Consider the following 17,280-nt stretch of genomic DNA (forward strand, 5'->3'; position numbering starts at 1 on the left):
AAGTTAAAGTCTGAAAAACAGTTTCTGCGAATCGCATACTCGGAGACTATTGAGCTGAAAGGCTCTAAGAGAACTTAATGCCAAATGCGCACTACCTCGTTATCCGTTTCTGAGGTTATCGGTTTTCTTGCTAACTGCGTTTGAGAGCAAATAACAATTTCCCAAAAATGCTAGTTAGGTTATTTATGATAAAAAATGTATAAAATAATTCATCATTAATGAGGCTAATAGATGGTGGCATGAAGTTAGGGAAAGAGAGAAATGGAGTGAACGTGAACGAGAAAGAGAAGGAAAGAAACTCCATCCGAGAGAGAGAGAGAGAGCTAGGAACATTTTCCATGATGGGATTCGACTCTGCAACTTTTAGTTCTCTAGCCTCGTTGATTATTAAATCAAATACAAAAGTGCAAAATTTAGAAAAATTTCCAGATTTCGCAGCGGAGAAGTTGTTCATAAGCTTTTTTTAACTCAGGAGTTCTGCCAAGTAACCCATCTGCAAGACTTGAAAAGCTTCCTTGGCCAGTATTGATCGTTAGTCTCAGAAAGACAAAAATTTCCAAAAATTTTTAAAACAATTGCAAATTTTAACAAAATCTTGTTAAAAATTGGTGATAATAATATCTTCAGAACAACTTCATTATCACAAAAGACGATCCAGTATCCCTAATTCAAGCTTTAAATAGTTTCACTGGCTCAATGATCCATAAACTTGGAATATAATTTTGCGAAAAATTGAAAAAAAAATTAAATTGTATAAAAAAATGATAAAGCGTGAGTCATTAAAATATTGATCACCATTCTAGAAACTATGCGGCAGCTTATCTCCAAAGTTAAAATGATTCAAAAAAACTTGAAAATATTTGCAAATATTGCAAATATTTTTAAAATTGCTGATATTAAAATCTTGAAAAACATTTGATTACATCTGGAAGCTATGCGTTAACCTATAGTCAAACCCTAGAGGAGATTATGTTCCTCTTGAGACTGGAGAAACCTAAAAAATCACAAAAAATTTATACTTGAAAGAAAATTGCAATTTGCATGAAAAACTGCTTAAATTTGTGATAATAAAGTTGGAAAATTAATCCATGGCCAAAAAAGATTTTCCAGTAATGTATTATCAAACCCTAACGGAATTTCTGTTAGGCTGAAAAAACGTAATGACAAATGTCAAAAAATTTGCAAGTTTTGAAAAAAAAAATGCTAAAATTTCTGGAGTTGAAATCTTGAAAAAAATTCTATTTTCCAGTAATTTATTATCAAACGATAAAATCTTCAAATCCATCTCAGAAGACTATCCAATATCCTTATTTGGAGCTTCAAAAAGTTTCACTGGCTCATAAAGATCCATAAACTTGGAACTAGATAATTTTAAAAATTTGAAAATTAAATTTTAACAAAAACTTGCTCAAACTGGACTCATTAAATTATGGATAACCTTTCCTTTATCTTTAGAAACTATACAGCAGCCTACTATCAAACCTTGGAGGAGATCGCTGGACCCCTGGTGCCGGAAAAAATTCAAAAAGAGTAAAAAATTTTGCAATATTTTTAAGAAATTGCTCAATTTCGTGATACTAAAATCCTGAAAAACATTTCATTACATCCAGAAACTATTACTCAAGCCTGAAAGAGGTTCCTTCGCAATTGAGGCGAGAGAAGTTTCAAAAGTAAATATTTCCAAAAAATTTGAAAATTGCATAATTTATCAAAAAATTGCTAAAATTTGGGATATTAAAAAATTGAAAACTATTCTATGGCATAAAAATTCTTTAGTAACTTATCATCAAAACCTTAAGGAGGATTTCCGGCCCCTGCATAGAGATAAACTTGAATAAGGACAAACGACAAAAAAAATGAAAAATGCAAGTTTTGTCAAAAAAAAAATTGCAATGTTTAAAAGTTGAAACCATTCTGTTACCACTAGAAACTATGTTCAGTAAGTTACTGTCAAACTATTTAGGTAGTTGTCTGACCCCTGATGCTTAAATAACCAGAATAAATTGAAAAAATTCCAAGTTTTGTCGAAAAAATGCTGCCATTCGTGATGTTAAAATAAAAAAAAATTGGGAAAAAATGAATGACAATAAGTCAAAAAATTGAAAATTTTACATAGAAAAAAAAGCTAATGTTCATGATGTTAAAATGTTGAAAACCTTTCCATCACCACTAAAAACTCTGCGGTAATCTATTATTAACCATCGAGGGGGTTCCTTGAAACCTAGCGCTGGAAAACTAAAAAAAAAATGACACACTTTCAAAAAGCCATTAAAAAATTAGTATAAATTTGCGTGTCTTTTGCGAGCGGTTGTTTGTCATTAGCTACTCACGGGGGGTTGATGTTGGGGGAACAGTTTGAGCTGACAGGCTCTAAGAGAACTTAATGCTCGGCTGGGACTGCTACCTGTTCATCCCGTTTTCGAGGACGAAAAGTCAAAAGCGTCAGACAAAAAATTGGTCAAGCAAAAAATCGCATAAAAAAGACAAACAGGACTAAAATAAATGCTACAAACTTCGTTTGAGAGCAACTAATGAGATTCAGAGATCAAACTACACAAAGTATTAAAATACTCCGAAAGCAATGACTCAGTATATATTTTTGCGAAAAAACATTGTCAAAGTCATGAAAAGCAATAGTCATGAGGTCTAACAATTAATTAGGATCACAAAGCCCCACTATCAATCAATTAATCTGTGATCAAGCACAAAAATAATAAAACAAAACAGATGATCAACAATTAGGGGTAAAAATTAAAAATTACTGATGTTTTATGAAAAATAGTTTCAATGAAAAGAAAAGCATTAGATGCCCGTTGTTGAAATCAAGCAAATGCATATGGGTGCAATTAGAGCAGATATGCATCATATTGAAAAGCGAATTAATCAACCCACCGACAAAAACGCAAAAAAATTGATGTCCTAGGTACCAATTTTTCCCCCGAGTAAACAAGAGCATGTTCAGGAAGCAGTTCATTTTCAAAAGTTCATTAAGGAGGTTAATTACCACTTTACACTTGTAACGGCTTTTATATCAAAAACAAGGAAAACTTTACACCACCTAGTTCGTTTGAGTGGCATCAAATCTGTCCGGATAGTACAATTTCGCAGTTAACTTTCGTTAACTTTATTATCCGCTATACTGTATATTACCGTTGCATTAGTGGATACTCAATTAGTCCCAATAACTAACCGTTCAACTTTGCTGTTCAACAAGCTTGTCTCGCTCACAAAACTAAAAAATTCTAAATTCAAACAATAAAATTTTGTTGAGTTTTTGATTAACTCATAATATAAATCGAAATTGGGAAATCGGCTCCAAACAGATTGTTAAGAAAGAACGAATGTAACAGTAAAAAACATCGAATTTCCTCGTTTATTGCGAGCGTTTAAAGCAACTCAGATATTAAAAATCTGACTCAAATTAATAAATAACTTTTTTTCATTCTCAATTGGCCTCAATAACAACCAATGTCAAAACTATGCTACGCTTCTACAACCAATCTTAACTCTTTTCACAGCTCAAATTTAGGTTAAAACTACAATCACTAAGGTGATCTACGGAAAGAAGACATAACAAATAATTTTCCGCTCAAAAAGTTGTGTTTCAATGCGCACTGTATACCCGTTTATTATGACAAATGCAAATTTCGACTGATTATAAGTATTTTTGCAAGCTATAAGTATTTATACTGCTTTACTTGTCAACTCTGAACTTTTGATTGGATAGGGATAACTATGTCGTAAGATTCTCTGAAAACGCTGAGATCGGCGTTCGGGATACCTTAAACGGTGCCCCAAGCTCTCTGAATTGGTCTGAATTTGTGACTTTGGTATGAATTTTTAAGATTGAGAATCTCCCGTCTTACCAGGGATTTGTCTCCTCAATACAATTTCCTTGAATCGCATACTTGCAAACTATTAAAACGTAAGGCTCTAAGAAAGCTGCTGAGCCACTTAATGCCATCCGGACTTTTACTATTCATCCCGGTTTTTAGGACGAGAAGTCAAAAGTTTCATATGAAAAATCAGTCAGGCGAACAATCGCATAGACAAGACCACCGGACTAATATAATTGCTACAAACTTCATTTGAGAGCAATAAAAAATTAGGAGGTTCATTCAGCTGCATAAAAGTTTAACATCCAAACATGGCCGGCAGATTGCTGGAGAAAGCCTCGATAGAGACCTGTGGCCTTCCATGAACTGAAACAACTGAAGAAACAAGATAGCCATATTGACCACCAGTTCTTTAATAGATCACTAGACTTTTTGGGTTAAATTCGGACTGTCACATGAAAAACCCTTTAAAAAGTCCTTAAAAAAGCTTTTTTAAAATTGATATTCAAAATAAAAAACTCAACACTAATACACAAGAATTAGGGCATATAAGTTTGACACTACTTAGATGCGCACTGTTGATCTTTAACTTTAAAATGTTCATAAAAATTAGAGTTCCATAAGTGAGTTTTAAGTGAGGTAGGACACGCAATTGACCTAGCAGAAATGACGTCAATCACAAAAATTTTAACTGCAAAGCAGTTGAAGTCAATGGAGTCATTGAAAAAGTCAACTCCAAGAAGTAAGGTCGTAAGAATCATCGATGAAGACGACGAATTAAAAAAACATAGCAACGACAAGTCCTGACGTACAATTCAAAGAATTTTGATTGATTAAACAAAAAAACTAGACCTATAACGGACTATGAAGGAATTGGGAAAACATTTCTAAAAACAAACAGATCAGAAACATTTTTAGAAAATCAATGTTAAAATGCCGCATGCGAACAAAAAACCGCTAGCCAAAAATGGAAATTTGTTTCAAACAAAAAAATAGGTCTAGAATGAACTATCAATGGATAGGGAAAATGCTTTCGAAGAAAATTCGATCCAAAAAACAGTAAAAATCAGAGTGAAATTGCCGCATGAAACAAAAATCACTAGCGAGAAAGCGAATTTTTGTTCAAATACCGTTTTCTCACTCTAATTTCAATTTAGAGCAAAAAAAGACAGCGCCACAATACAATTCAAATTTTTTGAACTGTAAAAAAAACTACGATGTCCCCAATAATAGCCGCTATCGCTTCGCGGCTATTAATCAGAAGATTCCATTTTATAAATATTGTTAAAATATTGTTAAAATATTTTTAAAATATTGTTAAAATATTGATAAAACATGTGAAGATAGAAGCGTTGTTAACCATTACGTTGAAGTGCGACTTACTTTTAATATATTAGATACCATTATAATTAAACTGCGTAGACTCGCAGTCTAACAAAAAAAACAGTAAAAAAGACGGACCCAAAAAAATTGTTTTTTCATTGAAGGCTGATATGTTATAATTTGATTAAAAATCTGTATGGGTTTTTGCTGCCTTAATTAGCTGCTCATAATAACCTTCATTTAGAGTGACACACACCCATTTGGCCTTATCTCTTTGAATTAAAGTAAATAAAAGTCAATTTCAAAGTGAGGAAGTCATTTTTGAGAAAGAGCTGTCACGTGACCAAAAAATTAATCACGCGAATGAACAAAAAACTCGCTCCACTAAGAGCGAAAAATGACGTCACACACGCACTTCAGTTGAAATTGCATGAACGAATGAACAAAAGGCAGATATGAAGTGGTTGTGACGTCATATGGTCGTAACAAAAATCGCGACGACGAAATGAAAAAACATAGCTGGACAAGTCCTGACGTACAATTCAAAGAATTTTCATTGAGTAAACAGAAAAAACTAGACCAAGAACGGACTATGAATGGATTGGGAAAACCATTTAGAGAAAAATCCGATCCAAAAAATCGAAAAAACAGTAAAAATCACAGTTATATTGCCGCATGTGAACAAGAAACCACTACAGAGAAACCGAATTTTTGTTCAAACACCATTTTCGCGCTCTACTTTAAACTTAGAGCGAAAAAATTCACGCCGCAAAACCACTCGCTTTTTTGCTCCATTTCCTGTTTCGGCGTGACCAAAATCACTACTCCAATTTGAGTTCAAAATTCATGAAAATGTGAGGACAGATCTTAAAAAAAACATAGCCCGCAGATTGCCGGAATAGCTGCGAAAGAATAGACCTGCGTGCCATATAAAAGAGATAGAAACAGATAGAGATCTAAATTGAAAAAAAAAATTTGCGCCGCTCAAAAAACTAGGCTAAAAAACATTCAGCGATAAATTAATAAAGCTTGTTAAAATTCATTCCACAGAAGCCTTTTATTAGGGACCTTTACTGCACATGAGTTCCTTTGACCTTAAACAAATTCAAATTAAATTTAAGTTTTAAAGTGTAAAAGTCATTTTACTGAGTGGGGTAAGTCAAGTATGATCAAAATCTAATCACGCAAATAATCTAAAAACTTTCGCTAAAGCGAGTGAAAAATGACTTCACGCGCGCAAATGCCGTTAGTGAGAAGAAGGAGTCATTCAGAAAATTTGACTTTTTCAGCTCTGCTGTGTAAACAAATGTAAAACGAAAAAACAGCGTCAGACGACGAAACAAAAAACATAGCAGGACAAGTCCTGACGTACAATTCAAAGAATTTTTATTGACTAAACAAAAAAACTAGACCTAGAATGGAATATCAGCGAATTGAGAAAACCATTTAAAAAATCAGATAAAAAACAAAAAACAAAAAAACAAAAAATCAATGTCAAAATGCCGCATGTGAACAAAAAAAACTACTGTCGAGAAATTAAAATTTAATTCAAACAAAAAACTAGGCCTAGAAAGAGCTGTGAATGGATTGGGAAAACCATTTAGAAAAAAATCCGATCCAAAAAATCGAAAAAACCGCAGAAATCAGAGTGAAATTGCCGCATATGAACAAAAAATCACTACCGAGAAACCGAATTTTTGTTCAAACACCGTTTTCTCACTCTACTTTAAAATTAGAGCGAAAAAAATTCACGCCGCAAAACCACTCGCTTCGCTCCATTTCCTGTTTCGGCGTGACCAAAATCACTACTCCAATTTGACTTCAAAAATCATGAAAATGTGTGAACAGATCTTTAAAAAAAACATAGCCGGCAGATTGCCGGAATAGCTGCGAAAGAATAGACTTGCGTGCCATATAATAGAGATAGAAACTGATACAGATCTAAATTGAAAAAAAAAAATCTGAAATTGAAAAAATTGAAAACTAGGTAAAAACATTCAGCGATAAATTAATAAAGCTTGCTAAATTTGATTCCGCAGAAGCCTCTTATTAGGGACCTTTACTGCACATAAGAGTTCCTTTGAACTTAAACAAATTCAAATTAAACTTAAGTTTTAAAGTGCAAAAGTCATTTTTTTGAGTGAGGTAAGTCACGTATGATCAAAATCTAATCACACAAAAAACTTTTGCTAAAGCGAGTGAGAAATAACGTCATGCGCGCAAAAGCCGTTAGTGAGAGGAAGAAGTCATTCAGAAAATTTGACTTTTTCAGCTTTGTTGTGTGAACAAATGTAAAACGAAAAAAAGAGCGTCAGACGACGAAACAAAAAAACATAGCAGGACAAGTACTGACACACAATTCAAAGAATTTTCATTGACTAAACAGAAAACTAGACCAAGAACGGACTATGAATGGATTGGGAAAACCATTTCGAAAAAAGTCCGATCCAAAAAATCGAAAACACTATAAAAATCAAAGTGAAATTGCCGCATGTGAACAAAAATTCACTAGCGAGAAAGCGAATTTTTGTTCAAACACTTTAAATTTAGAGCGAAAAAATTTCACGCCGCAAAACCACTCGCTTTTTCGCTCCACTTCCTGTTTCGGCGTGACCAAAATCACTACTCCAATTTGACTTCAAAAATCATGAAAATGTGTGAACAGATTTTAAAAAAAAAAGACAGCGCCCCAATATAATTCAAATTCTTTGAATTGTAAAAAACCAAGAGCACCGCAATATAGCTTCGCTCAGCTTACAGCTTCGCAGCTATAAAAAGACAGCGCCCCAATACAATTCAAATTCTTTGAATTGTAAAAACCAAGAGCACCGCAATATAACTACTCTCAGCTTACAGCTTCGCAGCTGTAAAAAAAGACAGCGCCCCAATATAACTCAAATTCTTTGAATTGTAAAAAACCAAGAGAAGGCCAATAATAGCCCCAGCTATCGCTGTGCGTCTATTAATAAACATTTCTCATACCGTTTAAGGCATAATGGTTTAATACGGTTTAAGGCATAACAGAATCAAGGCCTCAAATTTAGTACCTGCAGTGGAGAGCAGGCTGCAAATCTGTTAGAGCCAGAGCATCTGTGCTTATATCAAGGGATGTTGCCACTCTCAAGCAATCCAGGGCCTCTCCCTTCACCCAGCAGTCAAGTGTAATCGAGGCCAAATCAGGACAAGGACCCAGAAACACATCTGAGAGCACTATTGTCCGGCCAAAGTCAAGTACCACAAACTTACGAACTCCTAAATTTAGACAAACTTTGAAAATCTAAACACTACTATTTCTAGCGAAAGCTGTGAATTTCTTTCAGACTAAATGTAATTTTAATGCTAAAATTTATTTTAAGAGGAAATCTAGCTTCTCGACCTAGCCTTTTTTAAGATCCCATTAGCATCTAAATGATTCCACTGCAATTCTTCATCAAGCCTGGAAGAGTTAATTCTCGTTGAAAAAAAGAAAACTGTTGCAAGAAAATTAGTTTGTCTTGCCATCTAGCCAACTGGGGATGTAAACGTCACAAAGAGGGGGCAAAATAGATACCAAGATTTTGTGCGCAAAAAAAATTTGTTTAGTTACCCGGGTGCAAATTGTCAATCATCATATATTGTGGTTGCGGAGTGTGGGTAAGAGAGCCTCCAATTGAGCCAACTATGGCATCGCTGACAGGTGTCCCACTTCCTCTGCCCGCTTGTGAACCAGACACTGCTCCTCCAGTCCCGTGATGACTCTTTGCTGCTTCTGCATAGCTTTTGTTACCCACTAATCAAAACAAAAACTTGAATAGAATTTGTTTAGTTTAATTATGGAATCAATTCTTTCACCTTATCGAAAGCCAAGATAAAAAACTTCCAAGTTACTTTTTATAGGATTTAGATAGTTGAAATGAGAGCTAGCAGCAAATTGAAGTCAATATAATCTTAAAACAACGGATGATCTCTACTTGCAACCGCAGCTGTACTTTGAGATTAGAAATGTGAAGTAACAAGAATCTCAGGAGGCATTTATAACAAAAACCCAATTTGAGTCGAATAACGCAATTGTTAGCGCTTTAGGTTTTCAATTAAAGGATGTTGTTTCGGATCCGGGTATATGCCCACTTTCACAATAGTTGCACTTGCTGCCAAACTCATATCAGGAGTCGAAGTTGACAAAGAAAGGTCTTTGCTAAAATTTCGTATAAAGTTGCGAGTACCTCCTGGAGTCAGATGAAACAGCTGAGACCCTGCTCCTTGATTGGACAGATTGTAATGCTTCAGACCTGGTGGGATTGCCCCCCACCCACTTCCCGAAAACATCGAATTGTAGGCACCACCTAGAAAAAGAATTACTTAGAAGACAATGAAATTCATTGCTCTTTGCAGTATGCAGTATTTTGCAGTACAAATTGAGCAAATACTGCATTTATATAAGCTTTTTGAATACAAAATAGGGTGTCAAGTACGTCACTAAGCACGGGATTTAGCTAATGACTTTTGGAAGTCTGCTTAATTGAGCACACGGCTATAAACAGGACTACAAAAACCAACTAGAATTTACCATATTCAACTCTGATAACCTAATGTACGATGTCTCAATGACGAGCCGTTATCGGTTTATCACATTCCCTTGACTTTGACCATTGAAACAAATTTCATTTACATATTGCTTCAATTTGACCATAGAGCCGGAATCGTGAGAAATTCAAATGAGTGAATTCAAATAATCGACTAATGAAATCGTTCAGCCAAAAGTTTGCATTATAGGAAAAAGCTACAACGCTAGCGACAAAACTCTATATGGACTCTAAATTCCATTCAGTCTATTCCATCCATTCAGTCTAAATTCCATTCACCCAAAAGCGGCCGAAGTAAAGCAGATGTTAAGGTGAAAACCGTAACTATTGTAAAACAAAAAACAAGAACGAAAGCTAAGGCAAATTTAAAAAAAGTGCGTGCCAAAAATATAGCCATTAATGTGGCTGAACGCAGGTATTTAAACGAAGAGCCAATTACGAAGACACGTTCTGAAGAATGTCGAGTTTAATTGCAAACAATTCAAAATGATGTTAATTTAGATCACGTAAAAGTCGAGAAACCAAGGCAAAAGATAGCCGGCAAATTGCCAGAAAATAGCCGCAGTTGATGCGCTTGATGCAAATCGGGATTGAAACAGAAGAAAAAAGAAGAGATAGAAATTGAACAACTTTTTTTCTGTTTTATTTTCAGTGTCAAAAAGTGATCTAATTTGGCGCGTAGTTTCAATTAGATTCTAAAAGTATACTGAATTCAGTTTCTACACTGAAAGCTGTTGAGCCTAATACTAGTGTCAGCTATCAATCACTCTAAAGACCTAATGCTCTATGACTTAATGAACTGGCTTTATCGGTTTACCATTTCCCGTTTCGTTTGATTTTGCTCCTTTGAAATTGAGCGTATTCACTACATTGCGTAATTCATTACGTGAAAGAAAACAAAATCCATTCCGTTGAAACAGTGAGTGAAGTAAGTCGGAAGTCAAACGTGAAAGTCGCGTCTTATGTAAAACGAAAAACGTGATCAAAAGGTAAAGCGAAGTGAAAAAACATAGCAGGACAAGTCCTGACGTACAATTCAAAGAATTTTCATTGACTTACAGAAAACTAGACCAAGAACGGACTATGAATGGATTGGGAAAACCATTTAGAAAAAAATCCGGTACAAAAAATTGAAAAAACAGTAAAAATCAAAGTGAAATTGCCGCATGTGAACAAAAAACCACTAGCGAGAGAGCGAATTTTTGTTCAAACACCGTTTTCTCACTCTACTTTAAATCTAGAGCGAAAAAATTTCACGCCGCAAAACCACTCGCTTTTTCGCTACACTTCCTGTTTCGGCGTGACCAAAATCACTACTCCAATTTGACGTCAAAAATCATGAAAATGTGTGAACAGATCTGAAAAAAAGACAGCGCTCCAATACAATTCAAATTCTTTGAATTGTAAAAAAAGGAGAGCACCTAAATTATAGCCGCTGAGAGTCTGACGGCTGCTATTAAAAATCTAATGATCATCCAAAAAGTTTGCATAATAAACAAAGCCGACAGGTTGCCCGAAAATAGCCGGCATTCAGTCCCCTTAGGCCCCTTGGCAGTGAAACAGAAAAAGAACGGTACATGACATTTCATGAAGGTTTGACGATGCCAATCGGGATTGAAATAGAAAAACAAAAGATAGAAATTGACAATTTTTTCAAAGTTTAAAAAAGTGTCTCATGTCTCTAGATTACAAAACTATAATTTCAGTCAGCTTCTCAGCAATTGGCTATTAAGCTAAAGCTGCTGCCAGCTACAAATTGCTCTAATGAACTCTGATAAACTAATTCAACATTACCTTATGACCGGGCCTTATCAGTCAATCCCGGTTCTGCCCTTAACCGAATTCATTATATTGTATTAATTTTTGAATGAATGCTAAAATGAAAACAATAATCTTTGATAACTTAATGCAGTAAGTCTTCGAACGTTAAGTCCTAGTCCACAGGCTCTATCAACTTAACAACACCGCGTGAGACAAGTCAGAACTCAAGCATGATAGCCGTCACCTGTTTAAAACAAAAAACGTGATCGAAAAGCAAAACAAGACGAAAAGCCGGCAGTACAAAATATGGCCTCAAAAGACGAGACAAAAATTCGACAGTACAAAAGGAGAGTACAAAAATAGCAAATATTCACATCCTGTGTAGATATAATTGAACATACCCGGCAGATTGCCGCAAAACAGCACCCGTTGATTCCATAACCAATATTGGGATTGAAAGAAAAAAACTAATGACCAATTTTTTTAAAAACAATTTTAAAGTACGAAATGTTTCGATGTCACTTTGGAGCTGAACAAACTCCTGTTTCCTAGTGAGAGGACCCAGGGGCTATTATCAATACCAATAAGCAAGAGAGATAACTAAGAACAAAGTTTGAGTAACTGGCATCTAAAATCGGGCATTATCCACTTTCTAATTCTGATTTCGTTCCCTGATACTGACTCTGTTCATTTTAAATTGCTTTGCTGAGCTACTGCTGTCTAAAACCACTTTTAGCAGAATGAGAGACGAGTGAAACTAGACTAGAGAAGTCAAAAAGATTTCACACAGAATGATGAACAAGCTGTGAACTAAGGTACAGCAAAAATTTTTTTCTTCGACTAAGTAAAAAACATAGCAGGACAAGTCTTGACGCACAAATCAAAGAAATTTCAAACTCAACAAAAAACTAGACCAAAAACGGACTATAAGTGAATTGGGAAAACAATATTTAAAAAATAGATAAAAACATACAAAACATAATCAAGTAACGTCGGAGCGAACTGCTCCCAAACGACGCGAGCAGTTGGCTTCGCCAGTAGCTAGCCACGGCTTAGCGAGGATAGCTTCAGCTTAATTGAACGGGCGTCAGGTGAGGGTAACAGACGATGACATCACGTCACACAACAGCAGCTGAAGTGCGGCATCAACAAAATAGTTAAGGAAAGAGAGAGAGAGAGAGAGAGAGAGAGAGAATGTCCGAGAGATAAAGTGATCGAGTACGAAAGAAACCCCGACCAACAGAGAGAGGGGGGAGAGAGACAGCTGTCATGTAATCCATCTGCAAGACTCAAAAAGTTTCGTTGGCCAGTAATGATTGTTAAACTCAGAATAGGACAAAAAATATTTTAATGGCATATTTTGAAATCTTGCTTAAATTCATGAAATTAAAATCTGAAAAACATTTCATTGTCTCAAGAGACTATCCAGTGTTCCTATTTAAAGCCATAAAAAGTTTCACTGGCTTAAGAGTCCATCAATTTGGAACTTGAAAATTTTTCGAAAATTTGAAAATATTGGAAGTTTATCAAAAATTGCAGAAACAGGTGTCATTATAGTATTGATAACCATTTCATTATCTCTAGAGCCAATGCATAAGCTCATTATCAAACTTCGCAGGATTTCCCTAGGCCTCTTGTGCCAGAAAATATCAAAAAAAGTTCAAAAAATTTTCAAAAACTAGAAAAACTTGCAAAGATTACTCTAAAAAAATTGCTTAAATTCGTTATATTAAAATCTTAAAAAAATTCAGTTACATTTAGGAACTATTCAGCAACCTATTATCAATTCCTAGAGGAGGTTTTGTGGCTCTTGAGGCTGGAAAAACCTAAAAAAAGACAAATTAAAAATTTGAAAATTGTAGGATGCATAAAAAACTGCTAAAAATTTTGATAATAAAAGTTAAAGACCAATCCATGGCCAAACCACATTTTCCAGTAATTTGCTATCAAACTCTTGGAGATTTTCTGTTAAGCTGAAAAACGTGAATAAAGACAAAAAATGTAAAACAAACAGCTGGCATTCATAGATCTGCATTATCGAAAAACAGTTTAAAAAGACAGGCCAAAAAACCCGCCTTTTCATTGAAGGCTGATGTGTTAAAATTTGATAAAAAATTTGTTTTTGCTGCCTCTATTAGCTGCTCTCTAATAACCTTCATCCCCATTTGTGACACACACCCATTTGACCTTACCTCTTTGAATTAAAGTATATAAAAGTCAATTTCAAAGTGAGGAAGTCATTCTCTTGAGTGAGGTAAGTCACGTGTGACCAAAAATTTAATCAAGCGAAAGAACAAAAATCTCGCACCAGTAAGAGCGGAAAATGAGGTCACGCACGCACTTCAGTTAATTGCACGAACGAATGAACAAAAAGCAGATTTGAAAAGGTTATCGACGGCATATGGTGGTATCAAAAATCGCGACGACGAAATAAAAAAAACCAAGAGAAGGCCAAGCTATCGCTGTGCAGCTACTAAAAACTTTTAAAAATTGCAAGTTTTATAACAAAAAGCTAAAACCTGTGATATTAAAAAGTTGAAAATTAATCCATTACAAAAAAAATATTCGGGTAACTTATTATCGAACCCTAACGGAGTTTTTCTGACCCCTGCCGCTTTAAAAAACCTGAATAATGACAAAAAATGTCAAAAAAAAACAAAATGAAAAAATTTTGTCGAAAAAATGATAAAGTTCGTGATGTTAAAATCCTGCAAGACAATCCATTACATCTAGAAACTATACAGTAACCCTTTTTTAAAACCCTACAGGAGCTTCCTTGGCTCTTGAGGTTGAAAAACCTAAAACTTGACAAAAATTTCCAAAAAACTTTAAAAAAGCAAGTTTTATCAAAAAATTGCAAATTTTTGTGAGATTAAAAGGTTGACAAACTATTCGATGGCCAATAAAAATTTGTCAGTAACTTATTATCGAACCTCTTGGAAGGTTTTCCGGACCCTGGCTCTGGAAAAACCTGAAAGGAAAAAATGTCAAAACAACTTGAAAAAAATTGCAAGTTTTTAAAAAATTCGAGATGTTAAAATCTTGAAAACCATTCAATAACCCCTAGAGACTGTGCAGTAAAATATTAAAGGAGGTTCCTTGGCACCTAGGGCTGAAAAATTCAAAAAAATGACAAAAATTTTCGAAAAGCTTGGAAAAAATTGAGAAAATTAGTGTGAAATTTGCGTGTTTTTTTTAATTACCAAAACATATAGCTCTTAAAATCGTCAAAAAACGTACTTATGTCTTGCAAGAGACCTTTATAACCTTTAACCAGCCTTATAGACCAGTTCAACAAAAACTTCGAAAAATGACAAAAATTACACGCAAACATTTTGAGCTCAAAAACTCCTAAAAATGACCTTTTAACCTTAAACTACGGCCTTCCCAGTAGTTTACACTAAGCAGAAGGACTACTAAACGCGGCCGAGACCTTTAGTGAAACTTAATGCCCGCTGGGCGCAACCTGTTTTCCTCGATTTTAAGGACGAAAACTCAAATGGGTCAGACGAAAAAAAGATCAAGCGAAAAATTGCATAAAAAAGACCAACTGGACTAATATAATTGCTAAACTTCATTTGAGAGCAAATAAACAGAAAATCAATGTCAAAAAGCCGCAGGTGAACAAAAAAGCCACTCGCAAGAAATGGAAATTTCGTTCAAACAAAAAACTAGGCCAAGAATGAACTATGAATGGATTGGGAAAACCATTTAAAAAAAAACTCCAAAAAATAAAACGATCCAAACAATAAAAAAACAGTTTTGGAGTGAAATTGCCGCATGTGAAAAAACCAACCACTAGCGAGAAAGCAAAGTTTTGTTCAAACACCGCTTTCTCAATCTACTGCAAAATTAGAGTAAAAAATATTCACGCCACAAAACCACTCGCTTTTTCGTTCCACTGCCTGTTTCGGCCGCATGTGAACAAAAAATAACAATCAAGAATGCAAAATTTCGTTCAAATACCGTTTTCTCACAAAATTGGAGTGAAAAAAATCATTTCTGGTTCAGCGTGACAAAAATCACTTCTCCAATTTTACTTCAAAAATGTGTGAACAGATCTTGAAAAACAGTGCCCGGATACAATTCAAATCCTTTGAGTTGTAAAAAAATAGGAGCGCTATAATAGCCAGCTGAGAAGCTGAGGCGGCTATTAAACATAAATTAAACAGAACTTTACTTCCTATGAAGAGCACTGAAAAGACTGATGTTTTGAGCTAAATTTCTAGCCTCATTATTTAGTATTATTTTAGTTTTAAGAATTTTCAAAATTGTTTATGATCCAACCACGCGAGAATTACTAACTGCAACTATGAGATTTGACTGGGTAGGAGCAAAAAAGTTCCCGCTAGAGCAAAAAGAATTTTTTTCGTACCATTTTCCAAATATTCAAAGCAAATTGAAGAGAGATATTTCGAATTGGCATAAATTCCAGCCAAAAACTATCCTTTATGATTTGATCTCCTCAGCAGCTTTGAAGATTTGTAAACTAAGAGACTACGAGATAACTACGAGAGGTGCTCACCAACGTATTGCCCACCGGGCTTTACCTGTTTGTCCCGTTTTTGAGGACAAAAAGTTAAAAGGTTCAGTCGAAACATTGTTCAAGCAAAAAGACCACAGGACTAATATAGTTGCTACAAACGTCGTTTGAGAGCAATTAAGAATAGTATTAAATACAAAGTCAGTGAAAAGGAAGTTGCGAACAGACATGCTTCAAATGAAAACAAGCGGCAGAACAACGGAAACTCAAACTCAAATTGAACTCTTGCAAAAAATGTATAAAAGAAACATCAAAGCATGAAACATAAACTAAGCCAGTTCCGACGTATGCAGATACAGAGTCCGTTTTCTCAGCTCTGATTGCGGTTAATGAGATCACGACTCAAAATTTTCTATGAAACAAGTAATGCATGGATATAATCGACTCAGTCGGACAAAGTGCTCTGCAGCGAGATATGCGATATGGGTTATCGACAGCAGCTTAAGGTTACAACACAACAGCTACAATCAACAAAGGATTAAACTATGATGTCTGTTCATACAGTTCCCAAAAGCAACTTCATACCTGGGCCTGCAGGACCTCCCATGTGTTGATTATGTGCGGATGCAGAAGCGGCAGCTACGTTTATCAGCTGGACAAGTGTGGGGGTCATTCCTGGCTCATTGACAGTATCTTCATACTCGACCAGTGTGTGCTGTCCGCTGTGACCACCGACTACCTCATTGCCTGAGAAAGAGTAAGGTTATCAAAGAACTTGGAGTAAGGAACTGATGAAAAATCAAAGACCTCCCTCCCAATGAACCAGCTTTGACTAGATTGTGCAAATGAAAAGCGACAACTACGCTGACTTGTCCAACCAGGATAAATTTATTTTTATAACTCAAATAGCGAATCGAAAAATGCAAAGGTTAGCTGTACAAATAGGATTCCATTCCAATCAACATATGATACAGTAGATATGGAGTCACTGTTGAGTTCATGCTGCTTGAATTATCAAAGATTCAACTAACCAGAAGATATTTGATGCATCTTGACTCCATCACTTGCCTGAACACATGTAACCCTCAGCGGCTCCGCCTCCAGAAACCCAATGAGATAGTTGTCAAGTGTGAAGCCGACGAAGTTCAACGGTACAAACAGATCCACAAAGGACTGGGAACTAAGCTGCTCTGCTGATCCAGAACCCGGAGCAGAGAGAGGGTCGAAGTGTTGGGACTTACGCGAGGACTGGAGTTGCTGAAAGGTAGGTTACTGAACTAGATTGTAAAACAACAGGCCATAAAATGCCATTGCA

At 35.2% G+C, this 17,280-nt stretch overlaps 2 protein-coding genes across 2 annotated transcripts in view; one reads left to right on the plus strand and one right to left on the minus strand.

Moving 5' to 3' along the window:
* The window catches only part of LOC142348021 (dual E2 ubiquitin-conjugating enzyme/E3 ubiquitin-protein ligase BIRC6-like), a 245,200-nt gene that overhangs the window by 219,266 nt on the left and 8,654 nt on the right, over positions 1-17,280 (minus strand). The window contains exons 5-7 of the mRNA XM_075399188.1: positions 9,362-9,481; positions 8,746-8,928; positions 8,207-8,411 (exon numbers count right to left, since the gene is read on the minus strand). Coding sequence (XP_075255303.1) covers positions 8,207-8,411; positions 8,746-8,928; positions 9,362-9,481 — 508 coding nt within the window. The remainder of the gene's footprint in view (positions 1-8,206; positions 8,412-8,745; positions 8,929-9,361; positions 9,482-17,280) is intronic.
* LOC142348129 (GPN-loop GTPase 1-like) overlaps positions 1-17,280 on the plus strand; it is a 393,281-nt gene that overhangs the window by 55,502 nt on the left and 320,499 nt on the right. The window lies entirely within an intron of this gene.

Source organism: Convolutriloba macropyga, chromosome 10 (genome assembly GCF_964194025.1).
Source record: "Convolutriloba macropyga chromosome 10, txConMacr16.3, whole genome shotgun sequence".
NCBI classification, from domain to species: Eukaryota; Metazoa; Xenacoelomorpha; order Acoela; family Convolutidae; genus Convolutriloba; species Convolutriloba macropyga.